The sequence below is a fragment of the Zootoca vivipara genome, chromosome 4 (assembly GCF_963506605.1).
Source record: "Zootoca vivipara chromosome 4, rZooViv1.1, whole genome shotgun sequence".
NCBI lineage: Eukaryota > Metazoa > Chordata > Lepidosauria > Squamata > Lacertidae > Zootoca > Zootoca vivipara.
In genome coordinates, this window is record NC_083279.1 from 56,907,104 (window position 1) to 56,923,482 (window position 16,379).

At 37.6% G+C, this 16,379-nt stretch overlaps 1 protein-coding gene across 1 annotated transcript in view; it reads left to right on the plus strand.

The window, feature by feature from the left end:
• The window catches only part of NRIP1 (nuclear receptor interacting protein 1), a 77,851-nt gene extending 63,098 nt beyond the window's left edge, over positions 1-14,753 (plus strand). Inside the window, exon 3 of the mRNA XM_035116591.2 lies at positions 5,984-14,753. Within this exon, the coding sequence (XP_034972482.1) occupies positions 6,336-9,845 (3,510 nt within the window). The 5' untranslated portion in view covers positions 5,984-6,335 and the 3' untranslated portion in view covers positions 9,846-14,753. The remainder of the gene's footprint in view (positions 1-5,983) is intronic.
• Positions 14,754-16,379: the final 1,626 nt, after the last annotated feature.

Here is a 16,379-nt window from a genome sequence, read left to right on the forward strand (position 1 = left end):
TCAGAGGCTTCATGGGCACCAGGGGAAGATCTCAGTCATACCATCGGACCCATACATACCATGTCAGAGATCTTTGTTCTAAAAGGTGGTGGGGAACCTGTTCAACACTGAGCTGTGTCATAATAGGGATGCACTGGGAGGAGTGACTCACTTCAAACTGGGTAAGGAAACCAGTGAAAGCTTAAATCAGCAGCATCCTGTGGTCACGCAAAACTGCTTTGCACTTATGCACAGGGTGCTTTGGATTAACAATAGAATTGTAGGTTGGAGTGAATCAATAGATTACCTGCCTTATTCAGACAATAGCTTATGACAGAAAATAACTTTTCTTTCATTAACCTAGGCTAGTTTTCTCTGGGTTTGATGCTGTGTTTTGAATGCTGTGCTACAGAAAATAAATACATGGATTTGTTTATAATACCTTAAAAACTACACTATATAAGGAAATGCAGTGTGTTTTCTGGTAAGTGTATTAAAATCCCTGAAGCTTTGATCAGAAGCCAGCTGTTACATCAGTCCTATTTGTAATCTTATTTCCTGATCAGTGACCTTGAACTTGTACCATGCATATGTCAAATCTATTTTAGCAGTAGACAAACCATAGCATTTTACTGCAACTTTTATAATTGTTCATTAAGATTTTAAAGTTCAAAACAGTTATTAATTTTGTTCTTTTTCCAGTACCCATAAAATATTTTTAAGAAGAGTACAATTCTCTATAGTGATTTAGAGTATTTCCCAAAATGTGCATTATTTGTCAATAATGGGTGTGGGTGTGTATATCTATCTATATCTATCTATCTATCTATCTATATATATATCTATATATATATCTATATCTATCTATCTATCTATCATCTATCTATCTATATATATATATACTTTGTGATCAAGTCTTCTCCAGCTCTCAAATTCATTTTTATAACTGAGTTTGATACATTTATGCATTCCTATCTACATTTTTACTCTTCTATTAATAATTTAGTACTGAAGTTAAATGATCATGTAATTAACTTTGTTCAAGCATTGACTGAGTCTTTGGAATGTACTGAAACACAATAATGTCAAAATACATTTCCTAATTCTAAAAAATTATTAAATTTATTCATATATAATTTAAAGTGGTCCATTTTAATAACTAGATGTTCTTCATCAATATTTCAAACAGATTTCTATGGTGTCATGAATTGTGTACATTTTAGTAAAGCTTCACTTTTCAAACCAGCTAAAATATCCCCCCAAACACAAAAGATGTCAACAACCAAATACCTAGAAAAACAGAAAAAGCTTTGTCTGTTGCTGAATGTCACCACCAGGCAGGCCTCCCATTCCATAGGCAAGGGATCCACTTCTAAGAAGGCCTCATATGCAACAAATTATAATGCAATTATAATTAAATAATTAAGAATCAAGATGCCTTAAAGTTGAAATTTGAATGCTATACTGATGCTAACGTTAAATCATAATCTTATAGTCACATTTTTTTAATATGAAGAGCAGGCTGCTAATTTCTCAGTAATCCACTCCCTCATATGTGCACATTCTAGCCCCCACCAGTTGCTTACATTGAAGTGCAAAATGTGGGAACTGGGGATAAAAAGCAAGTCAGTACCATAACAGTCTTGAACAGCAGAAAGCAGTTGTTATGGCAAGTTAAATTAGCCTAAATCCACCTACCCTGTTTTGAATGTTGGTTTTGGCTAGAATGTACAGTCCTAAGCTACATCTAAGCATGTTATGGAAGGAAATATGGTTAAAAACAATTTCCCATTTCATTTGTGGTGTTACAGGCCACCACAGTCTCTGCTGAGCGGTAACAAGATTCCAGGGGTCTTGGGCCCCTAACAAGGATTTGTTTTCCTTGGGAATGAGGTGCAGCAGAGGTGCAGAAACTGCTCTGTCTTTATGAAATGTGGTTTACTTTGCACACACATTTATAAACTGAGTTTTGATGGAGGAAGTGCAGAACAACTCACTGCAAGAGGGTCTCTTGTTGCTTCTCTCATAGCTTCGGCATGCTTGGGTCCAAAGCAGAAGGGGACCAGGCTTACTAGGCTCTGCGTGCAGCCTCCTCCAACCAGTGCCTTTCATTCTTCTTCCCTAAAACACCTGCTGCAAAACCTGTTTTAAAAACATACCTTTTTTTTCTGTGGTGACATCATGCCCCTATTACCCCTAGCAATTTCCCTCTCTCAGTTCTTCTGTTGCTGTCCACTTCTTTGTTGGCGGGGAGGACAGCATCTGCATGGTCAGTTGTTTTTAATGGCCCAGTACTTGGGTCTCTTAATGGCATCACTATCAGCCATTTTCTAAACAGGAGGACTGGTTCAGCCTGCATTTTTCACTGGCCTAGTATCTTCCCTTCATAATCCAAATACTAGCTAAAATCTGTCTTTTTCTAAAGTTAGGATTATGGGGAGTCTGCACCACCACCACCCCCAATTAAGAACACTATTATTAGTCATGTAAGCTGCAAATTAATTGGTTGTGAAGTTCTCATACTGAGTACAATGTTTGTTCTTGGGAGAATGCTTTAAATGGGAAACCTGATATTTGTAGATGTGTCAGTATTGATTTCCACTACTTAGGTAGTAAGATTCATTTTAAAAACTATCATTAATAGAACAGGTAGCAAAGATAAATAGCCCTTTCTTGCTATTTTGCAATTACTTTCTTTCCGTAGCATTCATGAAGGCATATATAAAACATTCTACTAAGAGCTATGGCCACAACTTTCTGATTATCTATCATGTCTTTTGCTCAAAATTGCTGACATTTTCTCAACATAAATTTGATAAATTACTTAAGTGTGTGTCTCCTTGGAGTGAATGTTTAAGCTAAATACCCTTTTTCTTCCTGTATTGCATTATTGCCCCCAATCCAGAGATACGTGAGAAAATCCTCTCCCAGTTAAAAATATATACTGTATTTAGTAAGAGAGCAGAAGGGTTTATCTGCCTTAGGTTCAGCCCCCTCTTCTAACCCAGAGGATGAGATCACAGGATCACTTGATCGAGAACCAGATATGCATCAAGGATATCTATATTGTGGTGGCAAAGGGGTGTGTGAAAATACTGTGGAAGTTACTTACTGTTCCAAGGACAGTAGTGTTGCCACGGTTGTATATTCTAGGACCATATCATCTCAGCACTTCCAAATTTCCAAATATTAGTTGTTGACTGGTAATTATGCTGTTCTAATGTCATGAACATCACAATCTTGCAAGTTTTATTTATATCTCTTTTATGTATTATCAAACATACTAATGAAAAATCCTCCACATGAGGTCAGAGAAACTGCTGCAAGAATACTGTGAATTCTTGATGTCCTGAATTCAGATCTCTATCACTGTTTCCCCCCCCTTTTTTGACATTTTAGCAAACATAAAATAGTAGACTGCACATAAAAATCACTAACTTGTATGGCAATTTTTGTAGTGGATTTAGTATAATATTGGTAAGGTTTTCACTCTTTAGTAGAACTCTTAACTCATAAAAGAATTCGGTATAAACATGTCCTTATGATTTCCTTTGCTTTGAAACAGCTTGACTGTGTGCAGAAGCTGTTCCGCTCACACATCGTACCTTCACTTGCCTAGCAAATCTTCTTGCTCTCTGTTCCCCTACAGCCACCCGTCCACCCTCAAAGTCTGCTCCAATGCATTGGAGGACAGATTCGGGAAGAGTATGAGGGAGAGGAGAGGAAAGATACAACTCCTTGTTTCCACCAGCCAGTATTTACTTATAAAAAGCTGACATACTCATTTTCTCTGCTCATGGAAGTTCCCACTATGTCTTTCATGAGTCACCTCATTTGTGAATACGCATCACACAAGCAAATCATTTCTGTGAACAGTTATGCACACATACCAGCCTCAGTTCATAACACAAGAATCACTTTTGGGGTACTTATAGACATTCAATGACAAATTTATTTTGTAGAACAATGACTTTTCTCCATATCAAAATCTAGTAACTCTACAAAAGTAGGTTTAATGAGTTTTTGTTACAAATGTTTTTTAAAATAAGACTTGGAAAACATAAACAACATATTTTTAAGCCTTATTCTATTCTCACTAAATGTGAGGGAGAAGGAGCACATGAGCACAGGGCTTGTTCCTGTAACAAATCATGCTTTGGTATCACATCTTGACTGACCCATCATCTGTTAGAGGCAGAGGGAGCAGCTGGTGTTGACTATGGTGGGGACTAAAGAAGGCAGAAATCAAATTATGCCCTGAGAAGGAGAATTGGGGCAGATGAAGGTAGGAGAGCCTTAAACAGAGTAACTAAAAGTTGACAGAAAAGTAGCAGATAATACAAAGATCAAAGGCAGCAATTTGATAAGGATACATTGCTACACATAATTATTTCATTCATATCTATTGTATCCAGAGTTTAGTTACCCTGGAGGTGGCATTTTTTGTTATCAGAGTTTGTATATTATTTATTAACACCCACCCTTCACCAGGTTTCAGTTCACGGTACAACTGTTTTAAACTTATAAATAATAAAAGTAGTAGTAAAATTATTGAAAATGGTTAAAATAATTCACAGTCACAGGTATAGGGTGGGTCTTGTATAATTGTCACTAATTTTGATGTTTATTTTCTTTGAATTTTAGCTGATTCTCATGCTCTTTAGATTAATGCTTCATTCATTAGGCACTGGCTCTTATGACTGAGATTTGTTGATAGACTTGTTTTAAACTTTATAAAAAATGGAAAAGTTATTACATCACTTTTAAGTTAGGAAATAAATATTTACCTTGAATTTTTTAATGCTTACCATTTTCCTTTTTGAAAAACTTTATGTGCACATATAAGTCCAAAGGAACAAAGTTAGCAGTTATTTTTGGGTTTTTTATATGCCAACTCACTTGGCTGGAGAGGCAGCCCAACTTTCCATACAAATCTAGCCAATTAATTGGCTGTTCCCAAAAAAGTTATTAAAATCTGCACATAGTCATAGGTGGAAAGTAGCCTTTCTAGACTGTGGCCCAAATCCTTTGCTGTTCTATCCATGCTGATATATCTTTAGCCTGTTATTCTGGAAGATTGGGTACATTTAGCAGTTTGCTGGCTCCATAAAAGCCTCAGTGTTTTTCTCTTTCATGATCATTTTCAAATGGTGACACACAGTACAATGTATAGTAGTGAATACCAAAGAGGGGGGGGGGGTCCCCTCTATCTGAATCTCGTATTTGTTAAGGAAGGCAGACACCAACATAAAGTGCTTGCTTTCCGGCTTCTGCCGTCATTCCATGGCTTCAAGTTGGGGCAGGGGACAGGACAGCCAAGGTGCTTCAGTTTGTCCCTGACTCTGTGCAACCCATTGTGCCCTCCCCCATTCTTTTCAATGCCTGTATTGGGACATTGTATTAGCTGTAATCCAGGCATAGGCAAACTTGGCCCTCCAGATGTTTTGGGACTACCAACTCCCATCATCCATAGCTAACAGGACCAGTGGTCAGGGATGATGGGGATTGTAGTCTCAAAACATCTGGAGTTTGCCTGTGCCTGCTGTAATCTATCATTCATGTGAGGACGGGCTTTCAAGCAACACTTTATAGCAGAGGTCCCCAAACTACTAAGGCCTGGGGGCTGGATACGGCCCAATTGCCTTCTAAATCCAGCCCACGGATGGTCCGGGAATTAGCATGTTTTTACATGAGTAGAATGTGTTCTTTTATTTAAAATGCATCTCTGGGTTATTTGGGGGGCATAGGAATTGGTTCTTTCCCCCCCAAAAAAATATAGTCCGCCCCCCACAAGGTCGGAGGGACAGTTGACCGGCCCCCTGCTGAAAAAGTTTGCTGACCCCTGCTTTATAGGAAAACTAAAGTGCAAGGTACTGTTTGTTGAGGAAGAATTAGCTGAGCAAAAGACTACAGAGCTGTGTGATGCACTTCTGTTTTTGCTTGAATACAATTTCGGTACCTTAAAAATACTTTTGCTGATTTTTTCTTCTTTTTTTCTTCATAGGAATTAAGCATGTACAATATGATGAGAAAAGACTGAAAAAAGAAAACCTCAGCTGCAGAAATCTACTAGAAGAATATGAATATGTTTACTCTGGAACCATGTTTTAAATAAGTCAGTCTGGATCACCTTCATAAATGCATGTGCATACCACAGCAGAGATGCATAAAAATGGAACTTTTAGTTTTCCACAAAAACTTAATGAGAGAATCATTCAAGGACTACTGCACCTGTTCTGCATCACATTTTGTAGGCAACAGTAGACTTGCTTATTAATCTGAATCTCAGTTCACCAATAACAAGTTAGTCCTTAAAGTGAATAAAAAGGGAGCCTTTGTGGATACTTGTATTGAACATGACTCATGGAGAAGAGCTTGTCTCTGAGATGCACCAGGATTCCGTTGTTCTAACTTACCTAGAGGGATTACTAATGCATCAAGCAGCAGGAGGTTCGGGTTCTGCGGTTGACAAAAAGCCTGTTGGGCCTGGTGCAGAAGATCAGAACTTCGGGGTTTCTGGAAATACATCTCCCAGCTGTCAGAGAGATGGTTCAGTTGCTAACACACATACATATCAAGGTTCTGGCATGCTGCATCACAAAAAGGCGAGGCTATTGCAGTCTTCTGAAGACTGGAATGCAGCAAAGAGAAGACGCTTGTCTGATTCTATTGTGGATTTAAATGGGAAAAAAGAAGCTTTGTTAGCTGGCATGGTTGAAAATGTGCCTAAAGGCAAACAGGATAGCACATTACTGGCCTCTTTGCTTCAGTCATTCAGCTCTAGGCTGCAGAGCGTTGCTTTGTCACAACAGATTAGGCAGAGCCTCAAGGAGCAAGGGTATTCCCTCAGCCACGATTCTCTGCAAGTTGAGAAAGACTTAAGGTGCTATGGTGTTGCATCCAGTCACTTGAAGACTCTCCTGAAGAAGAGCAAAGCAAAAGATGAAAAGCTGGAGACTGGTCTGCCTGAGCTAACAGCTAATCTGGTTAAAGATCGGTTTATAGAATCTTCGCACACAGGACAAAGTGGTTCCAAGGTGATGAGTGAGTCGCTGTCTTGTGCTGCAAGATTACAAGCTGTTGCAAGCATGGTGGAAAAACGGTCTAGTCCTGCTACGTCTCCTAAACCCAGTGTGGCTTGTAGTCAGCTAGCCTTGCTTCTTTCAAGTGAAGCGCACTTGCAGCAGTACTCCAGAGAACATGCTCTAAAAGCACAAAATGCAAGTCAAATTGCAAGTGAGAGACTTGCTGCTATGGCAAGATTAAAAGAAAGTGTTCCGAAAGATGTTGGCCATTTCAAACTGTCGAAAGGAATTGAAAGCCATCCTAATGGTCAGGTAAGATCTTCAACCAAATCAATAACCAACAAAAGCAATATGACACATTTTCAGAGTCCTATGGGGGTAATTCATTCATCTCCTAAAAGCATAGGCTACAAAACAACAATGGAAAAAAATCATTTGAAACCACCTACCAACAGTAGTTTACTTTTACATCTCCTTAAAAATCACAGTGCTCCTAAGCAGACTAAAGTATATGAACAGAATGAAAGGTCCAGTATTTTTGAGGAGAGTAGTACACCAACTACGGTTGATGAGTATTCTGACAACAATCCAAGTTTTACAGAAGATGACAGCAGTGATGATGAAAGTTCTCATTCTAATTGTCTTCCTATAGACTTATCTTTCAAACAGAAAACAAATAAACCAGATTCTGCCCAGCCAGCTTCTCTAGACAACTTAACCCAATCCATACTTCACAACTGGGATCCAAAAGTTCCTTGTCTAGAAAATGTAGAAGAGAAAAGTCCCTCTAAAAATGCAAAACTCAATCCACATCAGAAAGTAACTTTGCTTCAGTTATTACTTGGCCATAAAAATGAAGACAGTGTTGAGAAAATCACAGAAACTGAGAGTGCATTAGTTTCAGCTGATGTGACAAAATTTAATTTAGCAATGGGTAACAGAACTCCTATGACAGATTGCTCTAGTACAAATCAAATTACTCCAATAAACACTCCTCCTCTGCTAAATTCTACACAAGCGGATTCCCCCATCAACCTTTCACACCATTCTCCTTTATTGGTCAAACATAATTCACCACCATACACTTGCATCATACAGCCTGAAAGACTAATTAATCCGGCTTCTAAACACTTGATAGATCTTACAGTACACAAAGAAATTCAAGGAACTAAACAGAGCCGAAATGAAACTGTACAAACCAATCCATCTTTTAGTGCAAGTAAACTATTGCAAAACTTAGCTCAATGTGGGATGCAGTCTTCCATGTCAATAGATGAGCAAAGGCAGGCAGGCAAACAAATGATGACTCTAAACCCAGAGAAACCAGTTGGATTGATAGATGGATTAAATAGCTCCCTGATTACTAATGCATCAGGTGCACTTGAAGAAAACAAAACTGTCAGTAGTCAGCCTCTACCAGCTGAACAAAGATTTCCCAGCTCAGAAATCCAGAATCTACTTGAAAGACGCACTGTCCTCCAACTGCTTCTGGGAACCTCCAACAAAGGTATGACTGAAACAAAGGAGAGGATGCATTCAAAAGAAGAGAGTTTACAAGACCCAGCAGAAAAGGCTTTGAATGAACAAATATTGACTGTAAAAATAAAAGCTGAACCTTCTGAGGAATCAAATGCCCTTCAGAATCCAAATGCACAGCAAGTAAGGGAAAATATTAGCAAGAAATATCATGGAATAGCTCATTCATTAGAGAGACATTCAGCTACTTCTCCAGCATCAGAGGAATTTAAACCCAACCCTCTCTCACCTCAAGGCTTTTCTTTTTCAAAGAATGGCCTACTAAGTCGATTGCTGAGGCAGAGTCAAGATAGCTACTCTGCAGATGAACTGGACAGGAGCCACAGAAATGCTGAGCAGACTTTTGTGGAATCAAAAAGCCCCAGCACAGTCCCAAAGAAGAGGAAGCTGCATCCTGAACCTTCAGAAGGTCATTTGAAATTGCTAAAAGGTAACAAAGGTAACATATCTGATGCTGCAAACAATCATAAGTCTTCTGCAGATGCCTTGTATGGTCCTGGGCTCAACCAGAAAGAATTGAAATTTAGCAGAACTGATGTTGAATTAAAATACCCTTCAGGTCACGGTTCAAATAATGAAAGTGAAAATAGGAGTTGGTCTAGAGAAAGCAAAGGATTTAACGTGTTGAAACAACTGCTTCTGTCAGAAAATTGTGAAAAAGACGTGCCTCAGCATAGGAATAATTCAGCAGTAACTGATGGCAAAAAGAAAGGAACAAAAAATAACCTCACAAATAACAGCAAAACTGAATTCAGTGTCCCTTCAGTACATACACTAATGGGGAATCCTGGACAGCAAACCAATTGTTTGGATCACCGAACATTTCAATATTCAGTTGCAATGAGGAGTCCTGCCAGTTCTCCCTTCACTGAACATTTGGGAGGCACAGTTTCATCAAAACCTGAATGTGACCAGTTTAGTGTTTGCCATGTACCTAGAGAAAGGGGGCCTATAAAATGGGTCATCACAGATACGGACAAAAATGAACATGAGCGAGATTCCCCAAGACTGACTAAAACTAATCCTATATTATATTACATGTTACAGAAAGGGGGGAATTCCATTAATATTCAGGAAGCACATGGCAAAGATGTTTGGAGTGATACGTCATTTACAGAACATTCCTCTGTTGTCACATTTAAGAAAGAGCTTTCGCCTGTTGCAGAATGTAAAATGCCATTTCATAATGTAAGAAATACTTACAGTAGTCATTCAAGTAATAAAGTGTCCCTTCAACACAATGTGAATGGAAATGTATATGGACTCTTAGACAAAGTATTAACAATTAAAAAAGAACCAGAGTAAATTATAATCATATTAGAAGTGTTTACAGTCAGGTTGAAATCTTTGCTCTTTTTTTAAAGTGTTGTATAAATCTAGCATGATTTGAGAAAAGCATGGTATAACTGAAACATGGTTTTGTTTGATGAACTTTTCTGCTGATATTTAAAATACATGTAGCAATTTTTTATTTTTATTTTTGCTTTACAGGAAATTTGTCACCAGGCACCTATCATCACAAATTGTTAGTTACATCAAAATTCATAAGGAAACTGACTGCTGGTGTTTGTGCAAAGGTTTAAAACCATGTGGTTCAGCTTCCTGATATGTTTCCAAACCATGCAAATGATGGCAGATGGTCTTCCCGTGGACCTTGGATGTCATGTATATGATTTATTCTTATATTCTTATTATTATTATTATTATTACTTTTAATTATTATTTCTGGAATTTCGTCAGTCGCTTTATCTTGCCTAGGGCAACCCAAAGCAACTTGCAAACAAAAATCCCCACATAGGTACATTAAAAGACATCCCAATTCTAAAAGTCCACAAATGGCTAAAGGCCTGGTTATAGACAAAAGTTTTTGCCTGGCAACTGAGGATTTAGTCCCTTCCCTTCACCAGCAGGTCCCAGTTATAAACATGGCAGGAAGCTGAACCATATGGGCGGAATTATTTACAAATATCTGAGCCAGCATAGGGGGGAAATACAGAGATAGCAGCAATTATACTGGGTTATGTGTTATAAAAAGGTACTGTATCTATTTGGAACTACTAGTATTACACATGCAATGCATAAAGCTGACACTGCTGGCAGAGTGTTTTGCAGCATTTCATCCTGTTGCATGATATATTTTCCTTTTTGAAACTCTTAAGCACTGGGGCAGTATAATTTTGTTTCTTCATACATGTATGAAATGTGAAGAACCCCCCCTTTTTTTTGGTAAATGGAACACTTAAGACCAAGGCATTAGTCTACTCTAGCATATTAGTAATCATCATCAGTGTTAACTGGAGAAATGTATAGAAATGAAACCTTTGGGTGCTTCCTAACGGCTTTTGATTGCATTTTAATATCTGGGAGAACCACAAGAAATATATTATGTATTTTCTCTAGTTGCATTTGGAGAATGCCTTCCCTAGACACTCAGCTGAAATAAATATAAAACCTGGGTTATGCGTTTATAAAGCTAGATTTGCAAAATGCTGGCAGCAAAATATAAGTCCCTCATCCACTTCTTTCATTCCCCCCCCCCCAAAAAAAAATTATACTTGGTCAAAGAACACATTAGTGAACTTTGGATTTTCCAGATTCAATGTTGCATTTTGCTTAAGAAAAAAGAATAAGTAACACATCGCGTTTGTATCTTTTCCCATCAGCTCAATCTTGCTTACAGTATGAGCACTACTAAAGTATTGAAAATGCTGACATGTTTAGAGGGATTTTTGGTAAGAAGGTGGCATATGTATTGATATTAGTAGTCAGTGAAAAGATCGTTTGTGGAAAATTAATTAATATTTAATAAACCAGAATTAAGGGAGGTGAAGTATCGCAAATTTAAAGAATGGAATGACAGTTTTTACAAGTTCTGTTTATCACTCTCCAACTTCTTAGACAAATTTTACCTAAGTAGGATATTTTGAGTTTGTACTGAATTTTAGTTTAGGTAAATCCTGTGTCTACTGCAATGCTTTTAAACATGTAGGAGTCTTAACTCAGAAGTTCAGTTAAGCTGTGATCCTATACAATAGGGTTGTAGAACAGGATTCCCCCCTCCCATGAGCCATGTTGATGAGTGCGTATGGCTGCAAAGCCTAATTTGGCAAATGGGCCCAAGGTCCGCCCCCCCCAAAAAAACCTTATTCACACATGGCAATAAGTCCAATTGATTTCTGTGGTACCTACTTGTAAGTGGCATGTATAGAATTGCACTGTTTGTTAAGTTGGGTTTTGATTACTTCACTTTTCTGCATAATTTACTTATTATTTTTTTAAAAAAATACACTATTCTGAGCTAAAACGTTTATTGCAACACAGTTCAAATGTGTTCACGTCTTCCATTGATTTTGAGGGGATTTTTTTATCAATGTCCTAGAAAAAGAATCAGGCAAGTTCAGTGCAGCTCAATGAGTGATTTTGATTATGATGAAAGCATATATTTTAATGCTGACTGGATAAAGCTTTTACATACAAGAAGATAAATATTTTCAACCAGATCTTGTTTTACCTTCCATCATAAGCTTGGCATCAGTTGTAAAGTTATATAATTCAAACTTCTTTATTTTGTAGCTGAACACCTTCTCTTTGCCCCGGTAGAGAAATGTATTAGAAATATTTGTTCCAGCTGTTAGTCTACAAAGTATCACAGCTTTATTATTATTATTATTAACATAATATAATTAATAATAATATAAAAAAATTAAAGTATGTGTGTGTGATTGTGAACGACAGACCAGGTAGATTCATAGCCCTGGAGGAAATACAAATTTGTCTTTATAGGAAAATCCCAGTGCAAATTGGCATGAAAAAAATTGGCTGAAGCTCTGTTGTATCCCACCATTCTACTCCTGTTGCCAATGGCGCCTTCAGGTGTACTTTAATTTCATGACAAAATACTGTTACCTTATATCAGGGATTGACAACCTGTGGCCCTCCAGGAGTTCTTGGACTACAGATCCTGACTATTTGCCATGCAGTTGGGACAACATCTGGTGGGCCATAAGTTGCCTTTGTCTTATACTACCTTGGTATAATCATAGACACTGCATTTCTATATTCTAGTGGATTGTGGGCTTTTCATCACAGATGCTAGAGATGACAATTCTGATAGTTAACAGTTTACATATTCCTCTTGGGAGTTATTTGCACAAATATTTTAAGAGCTCACCTTACCTGTATTTATCGACAAATACACATTGCAGATTAATTTTCCCCATACTGAACCTTATAATGAGAGCAGTTCAGTTGGTACATCTCATCTCAGTCATGTACTTCATTGACACCACAAATCTCATAACTTGGTAGAACACATTATTTCAAAAAGATTTTAGATATGTAATTACCTGCCTTAACCAGTACAATGTAGTTTAGGAAACAAGGTGGGGCAAGACCATGCTTTGCTTGTAACCATTTCCATAGTTCAGAATACAAAGCACACACCTGCCAGTTATACATCAGTGTAATATGTGACACAGAATCAACTTCTACACTATGATGCATAGCTATCTGCCCCAATTGTGTGTAAAATAGGGGACTGATGGCAACATGCAGGTACATCTACACAGCCCCCTGCAGTTCTGCAAAGGCTTTTTTTTAGCAGGACTTCAATCCATCAGTCTGCCTGGCAGAGGAAGAAGAAGAAGAAAAACTGAAGGGTACAGGGAAGGTTCTGGGCTTCTCAACCACTTACCCCTCTTGGTTCAAGCCCCCATTTTACATGAGTGGAGGCAGATTAAAATTCATGGGCCTGCAACTTCGTAGTTTCAACTAGAGAGCTGTATTGGTACAGTTGAAAGAGTTTGATCAAAAGGACAGAAGGAAAAATAATTCACTGTCTTCCCACATAGTATGAAAGAGGAAAAATGTGGACCTGTGTTGGAACATTTCTCTCGTTTCATTCTGTAAAGGCAAACACAAATTAGAACTTCAGAAAAACATGGACACTATATTTTACTAGAGAAAATGACTTAAAGCATCAATCCTTTCCTCACTTAGAAGTAAACCCAATTGAGCACAGTGGGTCTTGCATCTAAATAGACATGGGTAGGATTGGGTGGCACATTTGGAATCCTATGCATGTTTACCCGAAAGGAAATGTGATGGAATTCAGTAAAAACCTCTGAGCATGTTTAGGATTACCCTGAAAACCCATTTCTGTAAGAGCAGTTCATCTCTGAAGATGAACACAACAGTTTGAAAGGGAAATCAGCCATGTATTTACTTCTTAAGCTATATATTTTTAAAAAATAGATTATAAAGTGCTTAATTTACATTTTTTTAAAAAAAAATGATTTAAGTTTCCCCCAACAAAACATCAGTGAAATGTGATAGAGCAGTCATTAATGACAACAAAATGTTGCCAGTTTATCTCTGCTGCATTTTAGTTGAGTGAACTGGTAAGTTATATTTTATATATATATGTATATGTATACATATGTAAATATATAGACTTGTTACACATACATGTTGAAATTGATTTTTAAAAAAGTGATGTAAATAGTGGTTTCTTTAATGAAAAATACATATTTTGTATTCTATCTAATGCAAAGGAAAAACATTTTAATCTTTTTGTTATGTATATTCCATATATTAAATGTAAATATGATCACATAGGTTTAAATTTTTTGCATGTATGTATACAGTTGCAAGTCTGGAAGAATGTATAGAAAATGTTTTATTTAATATTGTAATTACCTGCTGCATGAAAAATGCATGGGAGACCCTGTGCATCTCTGCAATGGCAAATATGTCTTAAGTCAAACCAGATGTTTATCAAACACAATTGTATTCTGTTTCTGGACATGACTTCTGCTGTGGTATTTTAGCTTTGTGAAAGAATGTGCTTCAAATGAAAGGGTCTGGGGGAAAAGTCAACCTTTTTTTCCTTTTCATTTTTTAAAACGAAAAGAGCACCTCCCCACCCCCAACAGCAAACATTAACATTTTGTTATTCCATTTCAAACCACTGCAATTCTATTCTGGTATTGCTAGATGTGCAGTACTGGTTTCATTACCACACACAAGAATTCTGGGGTTTATGCAATCTTTTCGTTGTGGTGTTTCACTAATTTAACTGTTCTCATTTTTATTAGGAAATGATTTATTCATGTGATGTCACAAAACTGTACATACTGCAGTGTGAGGTTTTTTTTAATTCTTTCAGTGTTTACTTCCTACAGAAAATTTGAATAAATGAAAAAAATGCATTGACTTTGAAGTTCTAATCTATTTATTGTCCAGCCAGTAAGTAGGCTAACAATGCTTGCTCAAAAGTTCCCCTGACGGTGTGTGTTTGCTTGAAGATCAGCGATTTCTATTTAGTTACAGCTGTACATATTTGTGGTAGCCACATGCATAAGTCCCCAGGTATAGGCTATACATACAATCCATACCACATCCCATTCCTCCTAGATCAGGAGCCCACAAGCAGTCCAACTCATCCCATGTAATCACATGGAGTCCACCCAGAGTAAGAACTTGGCCTGTGTTCATTTAGCCCTATGATAATTTGATCAACCAGCTAATCTACCTTCATTTTACTAGTCTGTGCTTCTGAGTGCAGTTGTATTAGTGTGAGCAAGATGAATTGTGCCCCCATTTGCAACAAGTTCAGCTCCTGCCCTCTAATTCAAGCATGATTCCCCTTCAAAGTACTTGGAGGGGACCTCTTATCATCTGCTGCTGCTTCATGTCCACCAAAAGCAACGTCAGAGGTGTCATTTGTTCTTCAGGTGACCATTGCTATACATATGGTCAAGTCTTTGTGATCATCAAATGGGGCTATAAGATTATGGTTTCCTTCTGCTTTGCAGTGTACTCTTTTTTGCAGTTATTCTGCAAAACCACCAAATGCAAAAAAGAGAAGTTATCACTGAAATAAAATATTTTGACTGAGCTAGATTGTAGGCACCCCAATTTTGAGAAGCATATCTGTACAAAACACTTTTGTGGTCCAGGAGGCTTTATCCAAATGAAGAGGGGGGGAAAACACTGGGTAAAGTTGTTTGTCTCTGAATGCGGAGTCACACAGTGTATCCATTTACACTGCAGTTATTTCTTTAAGGTATGCACCACCATTGATATTCAGTAGATTACCAGAGTAGGGTCAAGATGCATGGCTCCAGTTCAGCTATTTGCATGTAAAACAGGTCTCAGAAAAAATTGTACAAGCATATGAAGATACAGTTTGCCACACATTTTGCATACAGGCAACTCTCCATTAACTCAGGGGGTTTGTTCTGAGGCACTGTGCATTTAAGCAAAATGTGTATATTGGGAATCGCTTTCTCTGCATAGGCCTCACAGGTTGGTGCAAGGCCTTCTAAGATTGAACTAGCAAAGGCTTGTGGGATTTCTAGGTCCTGTCATCACACCATTTTTGCCCTTTCTGCACTCTTAGGGATGTTTTTGCCCCTTTTCTAGTCACTTCTGGCTTTTGCACATACTGAACACACACAATATGGTCATTGCCTATACTTAAAAACACCAGTGATTTTAATTCAGTCTGATCTGGAAATCAATGGGGTTTAACAATGGTTTATTCTAGACTGAATTGTGGCTAATATATATACTGATACAAAACTCTCAAGAGTGTTTCCTCCCACCTAAATATTTTAACTGAATTTTAATAACAACCACGTTTCTGAAATTAAAAGTTAAAGAAAAATAAATCCAAGCAAAATAAAAACACATACACTGTCCCAAGTTGTGACAACTCTCCTATTGATCCTTATGTAGCCAATACAGCATCACCCTCACAACAGAAGCAGCACTCGAGTAAACCTTGAGGTCTACACAAGAACCAAAAAAGCAAAAAGGAATCTAGGAAAAAACCCT